Source organism: Leptonychotes weddellii, chromosome 2 (genome assembly GCF_054177405.1).
Source record: "Leptonychotes weddellii isolate Sample4059 chromosome 2, ASM5417740v2, whole genome shotgun sequence".
Taxonomy (NCBI): domain Eukaryota; kingdom Metazoa; phylum Chordata; class Mammalia; order Carnivora; family Phocidae; genus Leptonychotes; species Leptonychotes weddellii.
This window is the reverse complement of record NC_138370.1, coordinates 53438559-53464547: the sequence shown is the minus strand read 5'-3', so window position 1 is coordinate 53464547 and position 25989 is coordinate 53438559. Positions and strand designations below refer to the sequence as shown.

The following is a 25989-nucleotide window of genomic DNA, read 5'->3' as shown; positions in this document are numbered from 1 at the left end:
AAGAGAGAGAGAGGGAGAAGCAGGCTCCCCGCTGAACAGGGAGCCAGATGCAGGGATGGATCCCAGGACCCTGGGATCATGACCTGAGCTGAAGGCAGATGCTTAACCAACTGAGCCATCTTGGCACCCCTTCCCGATGCATTTTTATGTCACGAATCCAAACTCCTGTATTCCATTGATTTTGTGGAGCGATGTACACATACAGCACAGGAATGTAGTACCCTTTAACACTATGTTTCCAGTCACCCAATGGGCAAATAGTCTTTGGATTTTAAGTGATTTGAAGAATCTCTGTATGCTATTGCCTGTTATAAAGTGGATGCATAACTAGGCAGGCAAGGAATTTTACAGAGTGACTTGTAACATTAGGACAAATTATGCATTGATTTCAAATCTCCGAAAGCCCAAGGCTGTGTATCAACTACCTGAACCTAGAGAAAGAAAATGCACTAGAATGCCTTGCCACTTATAACAAGTTGCACACGCTTTAGATTTGGTATTTTGGTTCCACTTGTATTCCAGAGTGTATCTATACTATCCTTTTGGTTCACTTTATAGTAAGTAGAGCGATTTCCATTTATAACAGCTACATATGACAAGGAAATGCTTATAAAAGAGCTCAGTGCACGTGTGCAAGCGACAACACTAGGCTGTTCCCGCGTCTTCCAAATTCAGTGGGAGATGAACTGAGAACTCTTTTCTCCACATCTCATTTCTGTGTCTGTGATATGTTAGCCCGGTATTCCACTACATATACTTTTTTTTAACAGAACACAGATTTCATGAGTTTGTGGCTTTCCTGAACTTCCTTTTTAAAAAATCCTGGATGGTATTGCAGATGAAAGTGATCCCCATTACTTTTTAAATTGCACTTTGCGAATAAAAATATAAACATTTCTGAAAGTTTCAGAACACTCTAAACCCCCAGGAATGTTGATATTGATAGAAACCCGCAAAGATTAAGCAATTTAGAGATCTGGAATAAATAGGCACCACTTGGCAGTGGGTTTGGTAAAGAGAAAGCATTTCAGCACATGTTCTGCCACAAAGTATTTGGGAGTCTTAAGTCAGAGCTGCAGAATTCCTTCTGAAGAGGACAAAAGAGAAACTTCCTGTCATTTCGATTGGTTTCTGCATGTGGGACCAATATGGGCAATGCAAAGTTTAAACAGATGCAAATGGTGAGGGGAGGGGGCCGAGCCCTGCCTTGTTTTACATATTTCTCCACCTCCAGATTGAATTTAAGTCAGTCTCTCCTAGGCGCTTCCCCAGTAGACTGCCACTAAGTTACCGCACGCTTGAATGGCTTATTTCACCAATATTTGCTTATGGAAATAAAGGGGAGTGCCGGGGGTGGGGGAGGGGGAGGAGGGGAGGAGGGGTTTGCGAGCGAGGGAGGCTCGACCACAGCACCAGTAACCTTGTCTGATGTGATCATTAACCTTTCTGGCAGTTGTCTGAGGTTCGTCAGTAGAATGTGAGGGGAGCCACACAGATACCGCACAGACTATTCCAAGACTGGTTTACGTTGAGATCTGTTGCTCTGCTTTAGTGCGGCAGAAAAATGAGGTTGCAACAATTTCTTTTTGCGTTTCTGCTTTTCGCGATGAGTCTTCTTCTTATCAACGGACAGAGACCAGGTAGGACTTTGATACATGTGTACCGAGTAACTTGGTTCTGCCTGTTTGGGCCCTTGGGTGGGGAGCATGATCATGGCCCTGCTCAAAATCACTTAGGTGTGTTCAGAGGTATTGGTAAGCGTGTAGGATTTCAGGAGTATGTTATCTCTCCTGTTAGGTCTATTATTTGAATGTTTTAAAAGGTAGGTGGGTTTTAAAATGATGATAAATATTTTGCCACTGTTTTTTCTAAATTCAAAGAAAATTGATTCCTTAGCTATTTTAGATACGTTGCCCTTATAAGTAAAAAAGAAATGGAACTGTTTGGTCTATTCATTACAGAGGTCAACAAACTTTTAAGGATTTTTTAGGTAAAATACAAAATCCAAAGCGGTTGATTAGAAGAACATGTTGCTGGCTGGAGTGGGGCAATGTTAACAATTTGAATTAACAACAGAAAAATCATGTGACAAAATGCAGATGAAATCTTAAAACAGTTATGAAAGCTGTTATTTCTAGTTATATAATTACATGTCTTGCTTTAAAAATGCAATTTTTAGTATTATTGTGCTAATACAGCCAAAAATGTCAAAAGTATTTATGGTCAAGATAATATTAATTGGTTTGACACATTTTTCAAAGATGATCTGTGTTGTGTTGTTCTTAACCAACAAGAATTAGTAAGCAGTCATTCTAATGTGCTTTTACTTCAAAACCAGATATCTAAGATTTCAAAGCACTGGCAAGTAAAAAAAATTAGGTTTTCTGACTCAGGAAAAGGCAAACCCACATTTAAATAGAAAGGTGGTAATATTTATTCCAAATACATTATATTATTCAGTTGGTGATATACTTCTCCATTTGGAGCAGAAAAGGGTGCATAACTGGTTAAAAATTCAGTCTCTCCCTTTTAGTTACTCAGAAGTTTGATCACTGAGGTTATTTCAAATGACGTCCCCCAGTTTGTCCTTGTACATAAATAAGAGAAAATGTGCAAATCAGCAATTCAGAAAGCAGCTGACCCCTTCTTACAGTTTATAGCAATTGCTAATCAAACTTTTCTGAACTACAGAACACCTTGGACAATGTTCTTATAAAATATCTGTGATTGATTCATTACGTAAGATGAAAGGTCCAAGAGCATTTAGGAAGAAGTCATGTGGAAGGAGGAGGTTACTACTAATAGATCCTGCTATAAACATGAGCTGTTAGGAATATATTTCGTGTTTTTGCATCACATTAATTTTTATGTCACAATCACATCTGAACAGGTAGCAAATAATCACAACATAGTTTGGATGCAAAATGTCCCTTCACATTCTCCCAGTTAAACAACAGTTCATTTTCTGAAAAATGCTCCTAATATTTCCCTTTTTTTTTCTCAGCTAATTTGGCAATGAGAAGAAAATTGCACAGACACAACTGCATTCAGAGAAGATGTGTGCCTCTCCATTCACGGGTGCCTTTCCCCTGAGGTATTTCTGATAGAAAATTGTTTTACTACATCTAGGCAATGTTCCAGATGAGGTATATCAAAGAAGGTCCATTTATATTTTGTAATATGATAATACCTTTAAGGTGATACCAGTTCAAGGGATGCATACTGACAAACAAAACAGTATCTTTAAACATGTGTTTTGAAAAACACTGAATAGCTCTGTATGCTATCCAGAACAAGCACATTTCCCACTAAGACCACTGTGTCCTTGAAAGCATTTGGACATATTTGCTCAATGACACCATATAAATGATGTACCATCCTCTGTATTTAAATAATTTATTAAAATAGTTTTTCTTGACAATATTTCTTTTAATGTATAAAACCAATTTAATATTAATACCATGGCAGTTTTCCAGCCTTACTCATAGAATTGGTCTTGATGGTTGTTGCATCTTTAAGGATAAATTCTGAATAGAATTTTGCTCCTTCCCTCTCTCTCTCTCTCTCTTTCTCTCTCTCTTTTATTTACATTCATTGAAAGGCCAATGATTTTATCCACCACCACTACCAGTAATACTGCTTGAACCAATTAACTTCAAACGCTGCCCAAGTGTGTATTTCTTCATACTAAAAAATAAGTGACTTGGCATTCCATTGTAATTATTTTAAGCTCTTTAATTCTTATAAAATATATCATCCTTTAAAAAAATGCCATTGAAATATCCCTCAGCTGGTTAGCATACACAGGCAATTGCTAAATTAGCTTATTCAGTTGGTCTGTAGACTCTTGTGTTTATGGCACCATTCATTCAAGGAGAATGGTTGCCACGCCTCTTGTTTAATACATGCTTTCCAAACCTGGTGAAAGTCCCATAGTGGGACATTAAATGAAGGAGCAATTCAGGAATCATTTATCAAGAGGGCTAAGACAAAAAGCCAAGTTCTCTACACCTGTATCTGTAACAAATTACCCTTTGCTATCAAAATAAGAAAAATAGGTTTGGTAGAAAAATACAGTAAGAAATTCCTGAGAAGCCAATTAACAGGGGCTGAAACGTTTTCGATGCTAAAAAATCCTTTGGCATATGTCAATAATGCATTTCAGTCCCACATATAAATAGCGGTAAAATCTGTGCTTCGGAGGAGTGGAGAAGTTCAAGGCTTTCCCAGCACGCCTCCACAAATAACAAAGAGGAGAGGGGGCAGTTGGCAGTAGCAAGGGAATTCCTGCATATACCGAGAAAGATACCTTACGTAAAGCAAAGCAAAGCCCTCAGGTAGCCACCCGTGGTATCAGCTCTCTCCGCAAACCACCTGCCCTAAAAACTAGGGTCGCGAGTAAACAAGATAGAGTAGTGAAATTTGAATTGGCAAAGTTAAGGAAAACTTTGATCTATAAACCAAATTTGTAAACCAAAGGGAAATCTAAATAAAAGCTTCGTAAACCATTTAATAAAAGCAATCCTTTACAAAATTTGGCTGATTGCTGTAAAGGCCTGCTCAGCTTACAGCATCGATTTTCTCATCTCTGTTTAGCCTAGTCCTGCATTCCAGTTAATAGGTTCTTCAAAGAATATATAAAACTCCCATTTTGAAATCCAGTGATAGCATAAGAATTGTGTGGAATAAATATTAAGATAATTTTCCAAGATCTTGCTCAACGAGTGCTCTAATAACAAGTGCTACCTTCAGATGTGAAAGCATAATCCTCATTGTCCTAAATACTTGCACACTTTTTTGTATGTCCTGCAACACAACAACTTGGCGGCTGGCTAAATCACTATAGACCTAGGTAGTGAAACTCTAAGGCAGAATCCCCCTTTCATTTATCCGCCTCTGTATTCTGCATGTTTTATGTTTGTTTATTTATTAAGTGTTTTTTATGTAAGGTTTACGCCCAGCGTGGGGCTTGAACTCACGACCCCAAGATCAAGAGTCACATGCTCTACTGACTGAGCCAGCCAGGCGCCCCTGTTTTCTGCATGTTTTAGATAAAAATCACACATGGTTATTTGATTCAGCTAGGGTCATGTAAAACTGGAAAAGGATAGGTAAGGTAAACAGTTGACTTTGGAAGTTGTCCAGATTAACCTTCCAAGTAGCTTAGACTTTTAGCTCCCTTAATAAGAATGCCCTGTTATCATTACTATGTAACTTTTACCAGCTCCTAGAGTCCTCCTCCGTGATCCTCAGTGACATTTCCCAACCTGTACAACTGAGTTAGAGAAATCTATGCTGTGTAAATTTCATTCTCTCTTTTTTTTAAAGATTTTATTGATTTATTTGACAGAGAGAGAGAGCACAAGTAGGCAGAGTGGCAGGCAGAGGGAGAGGGAGAAGCAGGCTCCCCGCTGAGCGTGGAGCCTGATGTGGGCTCAATCCCAGGACCCCGGGATCAGGACTGGAGCCAAAGGCAGACGTTTAACCAACTGAGCCACCCAGGCGCCCCTAAAATTCATTCTCTTGATAACTGTTTTTTCTTGCTGAAATATGTTGGCATCACGTTGAGCCCTAAGTGAATTAGAGTGGAGGAAAACAAGAGAGAGGGTGTCAGGAAATCCAAGTTTACAGGCTAATTTGAGAGTTTTAGAGTGGAAAATGAGGTAGGATCCTTAGATTCTAATTTTCCTCTTTCAGCCATAAAATCTCACTGTATCAATGCTTTTCTTTATAAATATGTACTCTAGGGGCACCTGGGCAGCTCATTTGGTTAAGGATCTACCTACAGCTCAGGTCATGATCCCAGGGTCTTGGGATCTGCTCCTCCCTTTCCCTCTGCTCTTAACCCCAGCTCGTGTTCTCTCTCTCTCTGTCTCAAATAAATAAATAAAATCTTTAAAATAAATAAATACATACATACATACTCTAGATAACTACATAACCTGTTAAAACATACTCTCATTTTTTTTTTTTTAAAGTAATCTCTACACCCAACATGGGGCTTGAACTCATGAGATCAAGAGTCATGTGCTCCACCAACTGAGCCAGCCAGGCACCCCTCTCTAGCTTTTTAATGATTGTGACATATGTTCATGGTGTAAAATCTTTTCCTAACAGTATGAAAAAATGTAAAGTCAAAAGTAAAAAGTCTCCCAGTCTACCCTTTGGCCCCTTTTCATTTCCCAGAGGCAATGGCTATTAAAAGGTTTCTGGTAAAGTAGATTTATTTTTTTTTTTTTAATTTTTAAAAAAGATTTTGTTTATTTTAGCAAAAGAGCTCATGGACAGGGGTGGGAGGGTGGGGAAGGAGGCCTGAGGAGGAGGGAGGGGGAAAGAATCTCAAGCGACTCCACACTGAGCACCAAGGCAGGGCGGGTGAGGGATTTGATCTCATGACCCTGAGATCCCGACCTGAGCCGAAACCAAGAGTCAGATGCTTAACTGACTGAGCCACCCAGGCACCCTGGTAAAGGTACATTTTAATACATTAGTTCAAATTGAGACCAGTTAATCTTCTCTTGTCACTCTTGATTACCATTCAGAACGTTAAGTACTTATATGTTCTCTATTTTCTGCCTTATTCTTACCCCCTCGAAGTTGTGGGCTTCTGACTCTTTTGACCAGTCCTCTAGCCCTGCCTGCCAATTCTTTCTGTAATTGTCCTATTTATTGTCTTGGCCCTTCTCATTCCATGCTGCCTCTTTGGCTAAACTGTGAAAGCCAACTCTCTAAAGCACAGAATCTCTACTTCTGTGGAGCATTTTATCTTCAACATTAGCAGGACTTTCTGAGAAAAACTCTCAAGTTTTTTTATTTATTTTTTTTAGTAACCTCTACACTCAGTGTGGGGCTTAAACTCACAACCTCAAGATCAAGAGTCCCATGCTCTTCCGACTGAGCCAGCCAGGTGCCCCTGGGAAAAACTCTTCTACTTACTTTTAGGCACCTCTGATCCCCATTCACCTACATTTAAACCTCTAATGACCTCCAGTTTCCTCGAACTTCTTAACCTTTTCCAACTCACGACAAGAGATAATTTCTCTTCCCAGAGAAAATGGAGATCATCAAGCTTTAAAATCAGACTCACTCAAACTACATTTACATATGCTACACTTATATTTTCCCTTTGTAGTCTTTTAAGAGATTCCTCTCCTGGGCGTGGTTAATCTCTCTGCACCTCAAGAACCTTGATCTAACAATCACTCCCTTTCTTCCTCAGATTGTTCAATGTGTCACAACTGATCTGTTTCATCTTTTAAAAAGAGGAAAACACGTGCACCACTGACCCCATAGTGCTCTCTAGGGACTAGCCCATGTTCTTCTCTGCATAGTCAACTTTCTTGAAAAGGTGCCTGTTTCCTTTCTTACCGTCTGCTCCCCACTGCGTTCTGGGAAAGATCTCCAGTGACTTCTCAATCCAGTGAACACATTTTGATTCTGGTCTGTTATCTTGCTATGGGTCAAACAGTGAATAGATTTTCCTTGGTTTTGGTGATGATACCATGCTCCCTTTTGATTATTTATCTCAGAGATGAATCACTACTCCTTTCGGTACCTGTACGGGATGTCCACTTGCCTCCTTGGAATCACCTTAGCTGTTCTGAGTCACTTCAAGTTCAATACCAGGGTGCCTAGGTGGCACAGTCAGTTAAGCGCCTAACTCTTGATTTCTGCTCAGGTCGTGATCTTAGGGTCGTGAGATTGAGCCCCACGTCGGGCTCTGTGCTCTGTGTGAGTCTGCTTAAGTTTCTCTCCCTCTGCCCCTCTTCCCCCTGCCGGCTCTCTCTTTCTCTGTCTCTCAAACAAATAAATAAATCTTTAGAACATTTTTAAAAATTAAAAAAATAAATAAGCAATACAAAAATAAACTCATGTAAAAAAAAGTACCTCATCCTACCTGGGATACCTCCTATTTCCCTTTTCCTGGTTTATTTTTCTCCATGACACCTGCCATCTGATATAACATATTTACCTTGTTATTGTTTAGTATCTGCCCCTCTTCATTAGAATGTAAGTTCTGTAAGAACAGACTTTGCTTTGATCACAACTATATGCCCAGTGACTGTGGTAAGCTCCACAGAATATTTGATGAGTGAATGAATGCACACTTAAAAGTAAACTCTTCAATTCCTCCCGCTCAGATATGTCTCCTGTGTTCTCAGAATTTGGAGAATAACTGTAGAGCTATCATATATTATATGTTTACTATGTATCAAACTGTGCTAAGAAATACACATTTTACCTTCACAATGTAAATTTTTAAAAATTTTTTTAAAGGTTTTATTTATTTATTTGAGAGAGAGAGAGAGCACAAGCAGGGGGAGAGGGAGAAGCAGACTCCCCGCTAAGCAGGAAGCCCAATGCGGGACTCGATCCCAGCACCCTGGGATCATGACCTGAGCCGGAGGCAGACACTTAACCCACTGAGCCACCCAGGTGTCCCTCAGTGTAAATTTCTGAGCTGCCGGGGCTCTGATACTCAGTTCTAGTTGGTTTCCCAGGCCTATCATTTCATTCTCTTAGTACCTGTTATAGCTCTCCAGCAGGACTTCAGCTCCTTAACTGATCACTCCAGCCTCCAGTTCCAGTTCGGGAAAAGCCTTTTTTTTTTTTTTTTTTATCATCCGATTCTTCCTAAACTGTAAATCCAACCATGTCACATCTTGATTAAAATTCTTAACTGTCCCTGTAGCCTTTGGGACAGTGAGAACTCCCATAACTTAAGAAACAAGACCTTACAAAATATGCCTCTCCAGCATCATCTGCTACCTCTTCTCCCCTTCCCTCTCCTAGAGGGGATAAGAAAGAATTAACACCAGCCATTGTGGATTCGAGCTCTGACCACAAGCTCACTCACTGGTGGTCCTTGGTAAGTCACTCGTCCTCCTTAAGAACCCCTCCACTTCCAGACCTGTAAGATGGAGCTAGTAATGGTATTAACTTTGTCATACCCTACCTAGCACATGGTAACTGCTAAATCGATAGTAGCTCTTTACTATTATTAACATCACTTTAAAGTTAGTCTATTCTTCACCTCTTGCTGTTCCTCAAAGTATACTTCTGCCTGCAGTGTCCTTACCTGACTCTTTTCCTCGCTATTAATTCATCCTTCAAGAAACCTTCCCAGAGTTTGATACCCCTACCAATTGTATTAGATGTCTACATTTTCTCTCAACCTGTTTGTATAATCTGTCACAAAGAACTTGACTCACTGCATTGTAGCACTTTTTTTTTTTTTTTTTTTAAGATTTTTATTTATTTGCGAGAGAGAGAATGAGAGACAGAGAGCATGAGAGGGAGGAGGGTCAGAGGGAGAAGCAGACTCCCTGCTGAGCAGGGAGCCTGACGTGGGACTCGATCCCGGGACTCCGGGATCATGACCTGAGCCGAAGGCAGTCGCTTAACCAACTAAGCCACCCAGGCGCCCCTGCATTGTAGCACTTTAACTGGCTGTACTCCTCCCTTCCCAGCATGCTGTAAATTCCCTGAAGGCAGAGGGTGGGTGTTCTGCTTTGTTACATTAACATTTGTTAAGTGGAACACCTAGTACAGAACAATGAGCCTGGTGAGCCTTAGTTCAAAAGCTGGCCAATAAGTAAACTGAAATAGAGAAATGTATTACTCATAGGCCCTGGAGGAAGAACAGGGCATACCTGGAGGGGCCACCTGGGGAGGTCAAGGGAGAATGCAGACCTAGAGAGGCACATGCCTTTATTAGGGACTGGGTGGAGTGCTTTGGGGTTCCTGGGCTGGGGTCTGATCCGGCCAATTCAAACCAAAAGAGGTGGGGGGTGGGGGGTTGCCCCACAAGGGTTCTTATCTAAGGGGTACGTAAGATATACAGGCCCTGGAAGGCAAGGGAGATTTGATCACGAGGGCTGTTGGGGAAGTGATACCGAGAACTTATATTTCTTTGCTTCTTTGTGGGTGACTCTGCGGCTGCTCACCACAGGAGCTTGCCGGAGGGGCTGGTGTCATGCAAGGCCCCTGCAGGCCACTTGGCCACACAAAATGGATCCAGAGGCAGCAGTACCATGGAGTGGCTTAGCGAACCTCTCAGCAGTGGGTTGTATTGATCTTTGTATTGTTAGCCGATGAAAGTGTCCCGAATACAGCACGCATTCCAGAAATGTTGCTAACAGAAATGAAATGAATCTTTGAGTTATTATCTTAGCATTTAAGACTTACTACAATGAGACCCTAACACACATTTTAAGCTTTATTTCCTAACATTAACTGACAAACTGAACTCTTGAGTAGCGGCTAATCCAAACTCATCAGGCCTTCCAAAGGGCTGACCATCCTTCTCCAGACCCACTGGTCCTCGCGAGTCTTTACTTCCTCCCGCTAAGATTTTATAATTCATTATTTCCATAATTGCTGCCAACATTGTAGGTCACCACCCTGTTGCTCTGTCTTCATCACATTGTTCTGGAAGAATCCTGAAGTCTTCATCCAGGCATGTTCCTGCTGCTGGAGAATACAGAAGTCAGACTGGAACCACTTTTAAATTCATCATCTCCCACTCACCATCCAGCAAGCAAGTTCTACTCACCTCTAGTTTTAGGCCTTTCTCCTTTGCATTTTCAGCAGTTGGCCTTGCCTCTTATATTACAAAGAAAAGAGAAGTCACCGGGGTGCCCGGGTGGCTCAGTCATTAAGCATCTGCCTTCGGCTCAGGTCATGATCCCAGGGTCCTGGGATCGAGCCCCGCGTTGGGCTCCCTGCTCCGCGGGAAGCCTGCTTCTCCCTCTCCCACACCCCCTGCTTGTGTTCCCTCTCGCTGTGTCTCTCTCTGTCAAATAAATAAATAAAATCTTAAAAAAAAAAAAAAAAAGCAAGAAAAGACAAGTCATCAAAGGGTGTATCCCTCAACTTCCCAGCACCAAACTAGAATCCCATCTAATCCACTTCCCACCCTGCTCACCCCCATCTTCTTCTGCCCTCCTGCTGCCATGGAAAGCATGGCCATTCCTTCATTTGTGTTGTAGGTCCTGCCCATCCCTTCCCACTTTGTCAGGAATCTGAAACTGCCACTTAAAACATTTTCTTCCTTCTCCTTTCTCTCTGGATTATGTATCAACATACAGGTTTAAACATTGATAAGAGTGAGGCCTAGGGTGGCTCAATCGGTTAAGCGTTTGCCTTTGGCTCAGGTCCTGGGATCAAGTCCGCATGGGACTGAGCAGGGAGCCTGCTTCTCCCTCTGCCTGCCGCTTCCCCTGCTTGTGCTTGCACTCTCTCTCTCACAAATAAATAAATAAAATCCTTAAAAAAAATAAAATAAATGCTGATAAGACTACATACTAAAACAACACACACACCCACGCACTTCTCAGTGAATGGTCTCAAGCCAATCTTTTGTACTCCTCATTTTTGATCCACATTTTCTTTTTTCTTTTTTAATATTTTTGTTACATTTCTTTCTTTCTTTCTTTTTTTTTTTTTTAAGTAAACGCTACACCTAACACGGTGCTCGAACTCACTGTTTTTTTCTCTGTCAGTGTTCATGGTGCACGGCTCTTGGTCATGCCGCTTCGAAGAGTGAAGAGGTAGACCAGATGGACTGGTAGGTAGCAAAGCAAGTTTGTTGAGTGATAGTAAAGTGGTAGTACAAAGCTCCTGAGAAGGGAGGGGACCTGAGAGAGTTGCCAGCAGAATTTCTAAGTCTAAAGGTTTTTATGGGCTCCTTGGCAGGCTGTTTTAATCTGATTAACCCTGCGCCTGTCATCCAACCAGGTTTTTGTCACATGGGAAAGGGTGGAGGGCTCCTTCCAGGGTGGTGTAAAATCCTTTTAAGGGTGGTTTCCTTTTAGGGTTGGGGAGAGCCTTGTCACTGCCGGCCTGCCTGCCTTCCAACTATCCTTCATCATCACGACCCGAGATCAAGAGTTGTATGCTCTTATTGACTGACCCAGCCAGGCATCCTGTCTGATCCATTATTTTCCATTCACACCTCAATCCACTCTAATCTGTCTTATACCGTCTTTTAAAATAGCCATGGGGGTACCTGGGCAGCTCAGTCGGTGAAGTGGCTGACTGGCTGACTCTTGATTTCTGCTCAGGTCATGATCTCAGGGTCCTGGGATCGAGCCCCGCCTTCAGCCTCCGAACTCAGCACAGAGTCTTGCTCGAGATTGTCTCTCTCTGAAGTAAATAAATAAATCTTTAAAATAAAATAAAATAGCCATCAGTCACCTTCAGCTTTCTAAATTAAGGTTTTTTTATTCTTTTTATTTCTCAGCAGAATTTGACAACTGACTACTCAGTCTGCAAAAATCCCTTACCTAAAATTTCTGACACTACTACTTTTCTGCTAAATTCTCAGCTAACCCTCTGGCTCCTAGGCAGGCTTAATCCTAAAAGGCTTGCAAGTTATAGTTTTCCTCTACCATCTTCTACTCTGTTTCAACCATTCTTTTTTTTTAGGTTTCAGCATTTTATTTGTTTTACTTTTTTTTTTTAAGATTTATTTATTTGGGAGAGAGAGCGCGCACAAGCAGGGGAAGATTAGACAGAGAGGGAGAAGCAGGGAGCCTTATGTGGGGCTCGATCCCAGGACTCTGGGATCATGACCTGAACCGAAGGCAGACGCGCAACTGACTGAGCCACCCAGGCACCCCTATTTTAGTTTTTTATTTTAAATGAAGTGTAGTTAAAAAAACACAATGTGTTGGGGCGCCTGGGTGGCTCAGTCGTTAAGCGTCTGCCTTCGGCTCAGGTCATGATCCCAGGGTCCTGGATCGAGCCCCGCATCGGGCTCCATGCTCGGCAGGAAGCCTGCTTCTCCCTCTCCCCCTGCTTGTGTTCCCTCTCTCGCTGTGTCTCTCTCTGTCAAATAAAAAACAAAAAAACACAATGTGTTTCAACCATTCCTTTGACCTCAATCACCTCTTTACACTAACTGATAATACTCTGGGGCGGGGGTGCGGGGGGGTAGGGGGTGGAGAAGACCATCCAAATGAGAACAAGTAAAGCCTATTTTTCAGAGCTTGCTGGAGCAAGGGAGTCAGCTACTGTCATTTGTTTTTGGCTGAGGACAAGAGATAGGCAAGGGAGTTGGAAAGTTTTATAGTGAAAAAAGGGAAAGCTTTGGGGTATGATCTGATTGGAAGTTGTTGGTATGGGGAAGTTGGAGTTGGGCTACCTAGAAGTAGGGCTTCCTATGTGATTGGTTTGGGGTGCATATATGGCTTTCTTTCCTTAGTCCTGAATTGGAATCAGAGGACAGAAGGGGCAAAATTAGAGAACCTGGTAGTTACTGAGCAAATCTTGACCATTTGAGGCCAATTGCTACACAGGTTATGGTTTGGCTTCCTCGACTGGTTGCTATAGAGTTTGCAGGTCAGAGTTCTGTTTTATGGTCTGGCCATTGTCCATTTGTATATTCAGTCTCCCTGTTCCAGACTTATTTCATCTCTAGTTCACACCACCCACGCCTCACTGCTGTCTGCCTTACACCAGCCTCCTCATACCTACTTTTGCTTCTCTTTTATCCATTCTTCATATTTATAGCTTCATACCACTCAAGACCCTTTAGTGATTTCTCATTACTGTTAGGATTAAAATTTAAAAAAAATTTTTTTTTTAAATATTTTTAGGTAATCTCTACACCCAGCACGGGGCTTGAACTTACAACCCCAAGATCAAGAGTCTCATGCTCCACTGACTGAGCCAGACTGGGTGCCCCAAAATAAAATTCTTTTTTTTTCTTCCCAAAATAAAATTCTTAATGTAGCCCACAAAACAGTGCATAATCAAGCACTTCTCTCTCTCCAACCTTATCTGACCTGACTCACTGGCTGTGTCTGTGAGTTTGTCAAGTATGTCCTTTTTTCACTTCAGAGCTTTCACACATTTCCCTGGACATAGGATCTAGGATGTTCTAGCCCTTCTCTTCACCTAGTTTATTCCTACTCAATCAAGACTTTGGTCAAATGTCACTTCACTTGTGTGTGTGTGCCATATATAACATCTCTCATTACCCTGGCCCAAGGAACTTTGGGAAGGGACTTTGGAGCTCTTTAGGTTTCATGTTTCATTACAGTGTAATTGTAGGGGCTCCTGGCTGGCTCAGTCGGTAGAACATGCGACTGGACCTCAGGGCTGTGAGTTCAAGTCCCACATTGGGTGTGGAGATTACTTAAAAATAAAATCTTAAAAGAAAAATGGGGCACCTGGGTGGCTCAGTTGGTTAAGTATCATCTTCAGCTCAGGTCACGGTCCTGGGGTCCTGGGGTCGAGCCCTGTATTGTGTTCCCTGTGCAGGGAGGAGCCTACTTCTCCCTCTCTCCCCCCCCCACCCCGCTCTCTCTCAAATAAATAAAATCGTAGAAAGAAAGAAAGGGAAATTGTGTTAGAGCTTTCAACTTTGTATGTACTCATTTTTTTCTCTAATAGTAACATTTTTATATATACAAAAATTATGTATAAATATACACACATATAATTTAAACACATGTGTAATGCATTTATTACCTTGCCTCTTGAGGTTGCTAAGCTTAGATTTATTTATCTGTAGATCTGGAGGTAGTCTTTTTTTAAGTAATCTCTACACCCAGCATGGGGCTCAGACTTAACAACCCCAAGATCAAGAAGAGTTGCAAGCTCTACCAAATGAGCCAGACAGGCACCCTGGAAGACAGTCATCTTGAATGACTCTTCAGTTTCATTGTATGAACAGCTTTAATTTATTTAACTTGGCTATTGATGGATATTTATTTATTTATGCTATTTTGAATGGTGCAATGAACATGTATGCACTCATCTTTAAACACTTGTGCATTTACTTACAAAACATTTCTAAAAGTAGAATCACTAGGACATGCATATTTTTTAATTTTTTGAGATATTCACATAATGTATAATTTACTCATTTAAGTTGTACAGTTTAATCGGTTTTACTATATTTAAGTAGTTGTGCAACATCACGATAATTGATTTTAGGCCATTTTTATCACCCCATAAAGAAGTATTCATACACATTAGCAGGCACTCCCCATTTCTCCCCAGCTCTCTGATCCTAGACAACTACTAAACTACTTTCTCTCCCTACAGATTTGCCTATTCTGGACATTTTATATAAATTTTCTTAAAATTTTTTTCATTTATAGTCTGCTTATTTCACTTAGCTTAATGTTTTCAAGACCCATCCATATAGTAGCAGATATCAGTACTTCATTCTTTTGTAATGACGAAATAAAACTGTATAGAAAAATCACATTTTGTTTATCCAGTCATTATTATTTTCACTATTTGGTTATTAGGGATCATTCTTCTCTGAACATTCGTTTATAATTTTTTTAAGTTTATTTATTTATAATCTCTACACACAACATGGGGCTTGAACTCATGACCCCAAGATCAAGACTTGCATGCTCTACTGACTGAGCCAGCCAGGCGCCCCTAGTTTATAAATTTTTGTTTGAACAGATGTTTTCAGTTCTCTTGGGTATATACCTAAGAGTGAAATTGCTGGGTTATATGGTTATTCTATGTTTAACTTATTGAGGAACCGCCAAACTATTTTCCATAGTGGTTGCAGCATTTTACATTCCTACCAGCAGTATATAAGGGTTCCAATTTCTCCACATCCTCACCAACACTTTTTATTATAACCATCCTAGAGGTTGGTACAGTAGGTCCCCCCGACCCCCCTTATCTATGATGTTGTTGTCCATGATTTCTGTTACCTGCAGTGAACTGTGGTTCAGAAGCAGATGATCCTCCTGACCTGTCTTCAGAAGGTCAGTAGTTGCCTAACACCATATCACAGTGCCTAAGTCATTCCCCTCACTTCATTTCATCACGCAGACATTGTATCATCTCACATTACCACAGGAAAAGGTGAGTATAGTATAATAAGATATTTTGAAAGAGAGACCGCATTCACATAACTTTTATTATAGTTATTATAATTATTCTATTTTGTTATTAGTTATTGTTAATCTCTTACTGTTCCTGATTTATAAGTTAAATTTTATCATAGGTATGTGAGAATAGAAAAAACGTAGTATATGTAGGGCTTGGCACTATCCATGGTTTCAGGTATTCACTGGGGGCCTTGGAATACATCCCTCAGGATAAGAGGGGACTACTGTATCTCATTGTGATTTTGATTTGCATTTCCCTAATGACTCATGATGTTGACATTTTCATATACTTACTGGCCATTTGTCTATCTTCTTTGGAGAAATGTCTTTTCAAATTCCTTGCCTATTTTCCAGTTGTCTTATTTGTCTTTTTACTGGTGAGTTGTAAGAATTCTTTATATTTTGAATACAAGGATTTTATTTGCAATTATTTTCTTCCATTCTTTGGGTTGTCTTTTGACTTTCTGGGTGTTATTCTTTTTTTTTTTTTTTTAAAGATTTTATTTATTTATTTGAGAGAGAGAGAAAGCATGAGGTGTGGAGGGTCAGAGGGAGAAGCAGACTCCTCGCTGAGCAAGGAGCCCGATGCGGGACTCGATCCCGGGACTCCAGGATCATGACCTGAGCCAAAGGCAGTCGCTTAACCAACTGAGCCACCCAGGCGCCCTGGGTGTTATTCTTGAGCACAAAAATTGTTAGTTTTGTTAGAGTCTGATTTGTCTATTTTTCCTTTGGTGCCTTGTGCTTTAGGCATCATGTTTTAAAACCACTGACTGGGGCGGCTGGGTGGCTCAGTTGGTTAAGTGACTGCCTTTGGCTCAGGTCATGATCCTCGAGTCCCTCGAGTCCCACTCCCTTGCTCAGTGGGCAGTTTGTTTCTCCCTCTGACCCTCCCCCCTCTGATGCTCTCTCTCATTCTCTCTCTCAAATAAATAAGTAAATAAATAAATCTTAAAAAAAAACACTGACTAATCCAAGGTTACAAATATAATTTACACCTATGTTTTCTTCTAAGTTTTGTAGTTTTATCACTTACGTTTATGGCTTGATCCATTTTTTTTTTTTAATTTTTTTTTTTTTTAAAGATTTTATTTATTTATTTGAGAGAGAGAGAATGAGAGAGAGCACATGAAAGGGGGGAGGGTCAGAGGGAGAAGCAGACCCCCTGCCGAGCAGGGAGCCCGATGCGGGACTCGATCCAGGGACTCCAGGATCATGACCTGAGCCGAAGGCAGTCGCTTAACCAACTGAGCCACCCAGGCGCCCTGGCTTGATCCATTTTTTAAAAATTCCTATTCTTATTTATTTATTTTTTAAGTAAACTTTACCCCAACATGGGGCTCGAACTCACTACTCTAAGATCAAGAGTCACATGTTCTACTAACTGAGCCAGCCTGGAGCCCCTGGCTATGATCCATTTTGAGTTAATTTTATATACGATGTGAGGAGAGAGGGAGGTCCAACCTCCTATTTGTGTGGTTATCCAGCTCTAGCACCATTTGTTTGAAAACACTATTCTTTTCCCCCCATTTAATTATGTGGGCACTACTGTTGAAAATTAATTGACCATAAATGCAAGGGTTTATTTCTGGACTCTCAATTCTATTTCATTGATCTATATGTCATTCCTTATGCTAATACTGTTCTTTCTTGATTATTGTAGTATTATAGCAAGTTTTTTTTTTTTTTTAAGATTTTATTTATTTACTTGACAGGGAGAGAGCACTAGAGAGAGAGAGGGAGAGCAAGCATGAGTGGGGGGCAGCAGGAGAGGGAGAAGCAGGCTCCCTACTGAGCAAGGAGCCCAACACGGGGCTGGATCTCAGGACCCTGGGATCACCACCTGAGCCAGAGGCAGATGCTTTAACTGACTGAGCCACCCAGGTGCCCTATAGCAAGCTTTTATATTTTTATTTTTTCATTTTTTAAACTTTTTATTTATTCATTTGAGAGAGGTAGAGGGAGAGGCAGAGGGAAAGGGAGAAGCAGACTCCCTGCTGAGCTGGGACCCCAACATGGGGCTCTATCCCCGGATCTGGAGATCACAACCCGAGCCGAAGGCAGACGCTTAGCCATTTGAGCCACCCAGGCGCCCCTAGAGCAAGCTTTTAAATAAGGATGCGTGAGTCCTCCAACTTTGTAGTTCTTCAAGGTTTTCTTTGGTTATTCTGGTTCTCTTGAATTTCTATATAAATTTTAAGATCTGCTTGTCAATTTCTGCAAAGAGCCAGCTGGGATTTGGAAAGGATTGTGTTGAATCTATAGATCAATATGGAAAATATTGCCATCTTGACAATTAAGTTTTCCAACTCAAGAACATGGGATATATTTCCATCTAGTCAAATTTACTTTAATTTTTTTCAACCATGTTTTGTAGTTTTTAGAATATGAGTTTTACACTTAGTTTGTTTCTTAAAGTTTATTTAGTTTTTTTTAGTAATCTCCACACCCAATGTGGGGCTCCAACTCATAACCCTGAGATCAAGAGTCACACATTCTCCTGACTGAGCCAGCCAGGCACCCCTTCACTTGTTTTGTTTAGTTTATTCCTAAGTATTTTATTCTTTTGATGCCATTGTAAATGGAATTTTCTTAATTTCATTTTTTAATTGTTCATTGCTAATATATAGAAATACAATTTGATTTTTGTTTATTGATCCTATATATTGTAAACTTGGTGAAATTTTGGACTCATTCTCATAATTTTTAGTAGGTTCCTTAGGATCTGTTATGTGTAAGCTCATGTCATCAGCAAATAGATACTTCTACATCTTCCTTTTTTTTTTTTTTAACATTTTATTTTTACATTATCTCTACATCCAACTTGGGGCTTGAACTCAAAACCCCAAGATCAAGAGTGGCATGCTCTACTGACTGAGCCAGCCAGGCGCCCCTACTTCCTCCTTTCTAATCTGGATGTCTTTTATTTCCTTGCCTTGCCTAATTGCCCTAATTAGAATCTCTAGTACAATGTTGTATAGAAGTGATGAGAATAGTCATCTTTGTCTTTATTTGATTTTGATGGAAGGCATTCAGTCTCTCATCATTAAGTATGTTAACTGTGGATCTTTGAATATGTCCTTTATTAGCTTGAAGAAGTTCCCTTTAATTCCTAGTTTGTTGAAAGTTTTTGTATCATGAAAGAGGAGTATTGAGTTATAACTGGTTTTTTTCCTCTTTATTTGTTGAGATTATCATGCATTTGTGTCTTTTAGTCTATTGAAATCATGTGTGACATTAAAATATTAAATATTTAGGAAAAAAATTAAATATTTGGTAACATTCACCAGTGGAGCCATCTGGCCTAGGGCTTTTCTTTTTTCCCTTTTTTTTTTTCTTAAATTTTTTATTTAAGTTTAATTTAATTAACATATACTGTATTATTAGTTTCAGAGGTAGAATCCAGTGATTCATCAGTTGGATACAACACCCAGTGCTCATTACTGCAAGTGCCCTCCTTAATGCCCATCACCCAGTTACCCTATTCCCCACCCACCTCCCCTCCAGCAACCCTCAGTTTGTTTCCCATAGTTAAGAGTCTCTCATGGTTTTCTTCCCTCTCTGTTTCTGGCTTTTTTTTTCCCCTTCCCCTATATTCATCTGTTTTATTTCTTAAATTCCACATAAGAGTGAAATCATACCTAGGGCTTTTCTTTGTGGGAAGTTTTTTAAATTGCTAATGCATTCATTTTTATTGTTATAGGCCTATTCAGATTTTTTATTTCTGGGGCGCCTGGCGGGCTCAGTCAGTAGAAATATGACTCTTGATCTCAGGGTCTTGAGTTCAAGCCCCACATTGGGTGTAGAGTGTACTTTAAAAAAAAAAATGTTTAAATTAATTCTTGAGCAATTTTGGTAGCTTGTATCATTTTAGGAACTTGTTCATTTCATCTAAGTTATCTAATTTTTTGGTACACAGTTGTTCAGAGTATTTCCTTCTAATCTTTTAAAAATGTTTCTGTAAGGGGGCGCCTGGGTGGCTCAGTCGTTAAGCGTCTGCCTTCGGCTCAGGTCATGATCCCAGGGTCCTGGGATCGAGCCCCACATCGGGCTCCCTGCTCAGCGGGAAGCCTGCTTCTCCTTCTCCCACTCCCCCTGCTTGTGTTCCCTCTCTCACTGTGTCTCTGTCAAATAAATAAATAAAATCTTTAAAAAAAAAATGTTTCTGTAAGGTCAATGGTGATGTTTTCACTTTCATTTCTGAGTTTAGTAATTTGAATTTTTCTTTATTCTTAGTCAGTCTAGATAAGATTCATCGATTTTGTTGATGTCTTCAAGGGACCAACTTTGGGTTTATTCTTTTTCCTTATAGTTTTTCCATTCTCTATTTCATTTATTTCTATTTTAATCCTTACTTTTTTCTGCTTGCTTTAGGTTTCATTTGCTCTTCTTTTTCTAGTATGTTAAGGTGAAATGTTACCATAGTGAGTGAGATCTGTCTTCTCTTTTAATACAGATTTTTGGAGTTATAAATTTCCGTCTAAAGCACTACTTTAGCTACATCCCGTAAGTTTTCATATTCATCTCAGAGTATTTGCTTACTTCCTTTGTGATTTCTTTTTTGATCCATTGGTTGTTCAGCAGCGTGTGGTTTATTCCCACATATTTGTGAATTTTTCAAATTTATTTGCCATTGATTTCTAACTTCATCCTATTGTTGAATCATCTGTTTCTCCTTTTAATTCTGTCAGTTTTGCTTCCATGTATTTTGGGGGCTCTGTGGTTAGGTACGTATATGTTCATAATTCTTATATCTTCCTCAGTTGACCCCTTTTATCATTATGAAATGTCTTTGTCTCTAGTAACTATTTTTGTCTTAGAGTCTGTTTGATTTGTCATTAGTACATTGACTGCAGCTGTCTTATGGTTGCTGTTTGCATGTCTTTTTCTATCCTTTTACTTACTACCTATTTGACTTTGGAATATATGTGTGTCTTTTATACAGTTGGATCATGTTTGTTTTGTTTTACTCAGTCTGACAAGATCTGCCTTTGGAATGGATCGTTCAGTGATTCACTTTTTTTTTTTTTTAAGTAGGCGCCACACCCAACAGGGGGCTTGAACTCATGATCCTGAGATCAAGAATCACATGCTCTACCAACTGAGCCAGCCAAGCTACCCAAATTCACATTTATTGTTATTATTGATATAGTTGGATATACAGTTGACACTTGAACAACATGGAGGTTATTAGCACTGACCCCCTGTGTAGTCAAAAATTCATGTATAACTTCTGATTCCCCCAAAACTTAATAACCTCCTGTTGATGGGAAGCCTTTCTGATAATATAAACACAGTTGATTAACATATATTTTGTATGTTATATGTATTATATACTGTATTCTTACAATAAGGTAAGCTATATAAAAACAAATGTTATTAAGAAAATCATAAGGGGCACCTGGGTGGCTCAGTTGGTTGAACATCTGGCTCTTGGTGTTGGCTTAGGTGATGATCTCATGGTCATGAGATTGAGACCCACGTCAGGATCCACAACTCAGTGCAGAGTCTGCTTATCCCTCTCCCTCTGCTCTTCCCCCCACCCCACCCTGCTCTCTGTCTCTCTCTCATAAATAAATTAAAATCTTTTTTAAAAAAAGAAAATAATAAGGAAAAGAAAATACATTTATAGTACCATATCAAAAAAGAATCCATGTGTAAGTGGACCTGTGTAATTCAAACCCATGTTGTTCAAGGGTCAACCATATATCTGCTATTTTACTCTCTTAGTGGTTGCTCTAGGACTTAAACAATATATGAATTTATCAGAATCTACTTCAGATTGTACTCTTTTTAAGTCCATGATGTACAGAAATACCTATATAGCTGTATTCTCTCTCTTTTTTTAATTTCATTATAGTTATACACATTACATCTATATATGTTACACATACAAGTTTGTTAAAATTATTACTTTCTACAATTTTAGGTCCTTTAAGGCTGAGAGAAGGAGGGAGAAGAAGTATATATTTATATGTAGAGTTATTATATTAGCCTTTTTATTTACCATTTCCAGTTTTTGTCATTAGTGGATTTTTTTGGTGTCTTAGTCTGTTCAGGGTACTTTAACAAAATACCATAGACTAGGTGGCTTATGAACAACATTCCAGAGGCTGGTTCACAGATATCTGTCTTCTCACATGGTGGAAGGGGCTAAGGAGCTCTCTGGATTCTACTTTATAAGGGTGCTTATCACAGCCATGAAGGCTCTACCCTCATGGCTTACTCACTTTCCAAAGGCCCCACCTCCAAATACCATCACATTGCCAATTAGGTTTCAATATATGAATTTTGGGGGCACACAAACATTTCATTTACAACACTTGAATCAATGTTTCTCCATTTGCTGTATTCCCTCAGACAATTTCCAGAGACTTTAAAAACTTTTTTTTTTTTAACTAGTCTCCGTGCTCAATGTGGAACCCAATGTGGGGCTTGAAATCACAACTCTAGATCAGGACCTGAGCTGAGATCAAGAGTCCAGTGCTTAACCAGCTGAGCCACCCAGGCACCCCTTTAAATACTTTCTTAAAGAAAACTTCAGGGGTACCTGGCAGGCTCAGTCAGAAGAACATACGACTCTTGATCTCAGGGTTGTGAGTTCAAGCCCCACGTTGGGTGTAGAGTTTATAAATAAATAAATAAACTTTTAAAAAATTTTATTTTCACCAGCTAAGTTTGTTTCATCAGAAGGAAGGGTCACAGAGCTCCTTATACCATCATTTAAGAACCCTCTAGGCTATGCATTTTTTTGTCTTTTAAGTAAGCTCTACGCCCACCGTGGGGCTTGAACTCATGACCCCCAAGAGATCAGGAATTGTTTGCTTTACCAACTGAGCCAGCCGGGTGCCTCTGGGCTGTGCATATTTTAAACATGGATACCTAGTAGTAAATTGCTCTGTAGAAAAGCTACACCACCTTACATTTCCAATAGCAAGTTGTGAGAATCCTTATTCCACACACTTTTGCCAACACTGGGTGTTATCAATGTTTTTAACTTTTGCTAATCTGACAAGCAAGAAACCCATCTCATTTTTATCTTCTAAATTTAGGCAGTCTGAGGTGATTTCTAGAAGAGGCATACCTGCATTTTTTTTTACTGCTAAATTCATTGTAGTTGACACCTCACCGTGACTGTCAGGGAAGTGAAATGTTAAGGACATGGAAGCTTCCAAAAATGAACCAAGAGGCTGCCTTCATGTCTTCAGAAGGAGGCCAAAACAAATTGCCTAGGGAAACCTTGATACCAATGATTATCTTCCTGTAAAAGATCCATTTTTCTCTTTAAAAAATTAGTTATATGTTGCCCTACCATATATTTAAAACCTATTGCTAAGTACTAATTATTAAATAGTTTCATAACATTAAAAGATTTCTTTTTTTTTCTTTAAAAGATTTTACTTATTTATTTGACAGAGAGAGACACAGAGAGGGAACACAAGCAGGGGGAGGGGGAAAGGGAGAAGCAGGCTTCCTGCTGAGCAAGGAGCCTGAAGTGGGGCTCAATCCCAGGATCCTGGGAAAAATAGCCAAGACTGCTAATGTGGGTCACTGAGCAAACAGAGATTATTAGGTGAAAAATAAATAAATGAAAAAAAATCTCTTCAATAACATAAATTCAGACTTGAAGAAATAGAGGTGCTGTTTCTATATTGAAAGGTAAGAAAATATAAAATTGCTCTCAGTGCTGAAAAACCTTGGTAAATTTTCATAACTCATTATCTATTAAAAAAATTAAGCATGGGTAAATTGGTCTGCTGGATAGCATTTCTTATTATGTTTCTTTCTCCTTTTGCCTTCCCAGTGTAGACCTTCTCTAGATAACCGCACCTGGTCTGCCAGAAGAGAAGTGAAGGAAAGATACCCACCCACACCATAGTGTGATTGCTTACAAGTTCCTGTATGAAAGGGAATCATTTGAAAACACCTGGGATGGTTTATTAGTTTTACAGGGTTCCCTTCTTCCTGGTTTCTCTTTAGAGGGAAAAATAACATAAATTCAAAAGCAATTCCAGTCTGAAGCACAATTATTTGCTTGCATAACAAAAATCTCTCATCTTTTTCTGCACATTACAATTCTTAGAGGAATTAAAAAGAAAAATACTTTTTAATGTGTTAGAACTCTCTAATAATAAAAAGTACAAGAATTAAAATTTTTCTTTCATAGTTCTATAATTCTCCAAAAGTATTAAAATAAGTATTTATATGTTTGAGTGATTTTTTTTTTTTCCAAAAATGCTAAATCTCTAATCAAACGCTTTGACCATTTGGCTTTACAGAATAGGGATACATTAATTGGTTCATTGATTATTTATATGGAGAGACTAAGAAAGAAGCTATTAATTGCTAGCAATTTTATATTATAGGCTTTAATGTGTATGAAAGTATTTTTTTATTTTGAAAAATATCCATAAAGTCATAAAAGAAAGTTTGAAATACTAAGATGTTCATTTCTGAATCTATCTCTCATCATGTAATTATAAGAAGCCAATGTTTTATTTCCTTCCCAATGTTAGGTCTTCCCAAGTTGTTAAGTTCACTCTTAATTTGTATTTATTAAAAGACAGATAGCTCATTGCCATAAAGTTATTATTTGACCAAGTTAATTCCAGGTATGAAGTTTATAAATTCTTTTCTTGATTAGAAATTTTGCTTTGTAAACATTATAGAGTGGAAGAAACCGTAAACCATTAACCCTTATTTTGATAAAATAAAAGGTTGGATTGGTATACTATAAAGAATTTGAGATAGAAATTCTGAAATCACAGAGTTTGTCTCCCTTTCATAGTTTATTAATGGTGTCTCTTGGGATGGAAAGTGTTTCTATAAAGCACTGTAATTAACTTTAAACACAAAAGATGTTTTATGAAATATGGTAACCTCATTTAAATTGGGTACTTTGGGGAAATTCTAAATAATTTTCTGGACAAATTGTAATTCCTTTACGCAAGTGCATTTCAGTAGAAACAGAAGCTATTATTAGTTACATTTATAATTAAAACATGTACTTGTTTATATATTTTATACCAAAAAAAGAAAAACAATATACAGTTCAGATACATCTCATTGAATACAAGCCAACATTTTTTCAGACTCAAGTTCACAAAGTTAAAAACCAGCCATACCATTGTAAGGTAATTAAATGGTTGTAGATTTCTGCTCATACAACTGCAATAAGTTTTCAATAAACATTCAAGTGTCTAGTTGTCCTTATTTTGTGTAAGAAGTGTTCAAAGTGTTGGGGCACCTGCGTGGCTCAGATGGTTAGGTGTCTGCCTTCGGCTCGGGTCATGATCCCAGGGTCCTGGGATCGAGCCCCACATTGGGCTCCTGGCTCAGCGGGGAGCCTGCTTCTCCCTCTGCCTCTGCCTCTCCCCCTGCTCATGCTCTCTTTCTCTCTATCTCTGTGTCTCAAATGAATAAATAAAATCTTAAAAAAAAAAAAGAAAGAAAGAAATGTTCAAAATGTTGAGCACAGCATGGTAAAAATACTTCTGATACTTGTCTTTATTTTCATTTTTTGTTCCTTTTAATTGAGGCATTTAAGACTATACACCCTTTGTTTATACCCTGCCACTGCAGATTTTTACTTAATTCAGGAGTTTCAGAGTAAGGGCAAAGATTCTCTCAAAATCTATAAAAACTCAACAACTAGTCACGTGTACCCTGAAAGTGGCATACCAGAACAAATCCGTGACAATGGAGCCAAATTTATTCACTGATGATAATGGAGGGGGAAACCAGAGGAGTGTCAAATACGTGTACTGTAAACACTTTAAACTTTACTTTCCCTGTGATTTGGAGTTTGTTTTATTATTTTTCTATAAAAGTTTCTACTAAAAGTTCTTTGTAATTTCTAACATTTTCAGAACACAAAGGAAAATAGATTTTACATAGTTTAATCAAGATGGTTGAGGGGATCAGAAGTAATGGTGCCACCCCAATTTGGGGCCAAGACGTGAGTCAGTGAAGTGGAGCAGACAGCGAGTGGTGGACCAAATAAGAGTTGTAAGTGTTGATCCTTGTCTCTTGGCTCAGTTCCTTCCAAACTCTGAAATCAGTGCAGTCTTTGGTCCATTCCTGCACTGTTTTTACTCCTTCCCAGGGCCAGGACTAG

General features: G+C 39.3%; 1 protein-coding gene and 1 long non-coding RNA gene across 2 annotated transcripts; one reads left to right on the top strand and one right to left on the bottom strand.

Moving 5' to 3' along the window:
* Positions 1–1378: 1378 nt before the first annotated feature.
* APELA (apelin receptor early endogenous ligand) lies at positions 1379–25073 on the top strand. The gene is made up of 3 exons (XM_031025822.2): positions 1379–1640; positions 3005–3094; positions 23677–25073. Exons 1-2 carry the CDS (start codon positions 1565–1567, stop codon positions 3091–3093), a joined length of 165 nt encoding a protein of 54 aa, XP_030881682.1. The 5' UTR covers positions 1379–1564; the 3' UTR covers position 3094; positions 23677–25073.
* On the bottom strand, positions 9434–12439 carry LOC145719707 (uncharacterized). Its single transcript, XR_014142560.1, has 3 exons — positions 12011–12439; positions 10556–10605; positions 9434–10473 (listed from the first exon to the last, which is right to left on the bottom strand). It is a non-coding gene; the product is annotated as an uncharacterized LOC145719707 (long non-coding RNA).
* Positions 25074–25989: the final 916 nt, after the last annotated feature.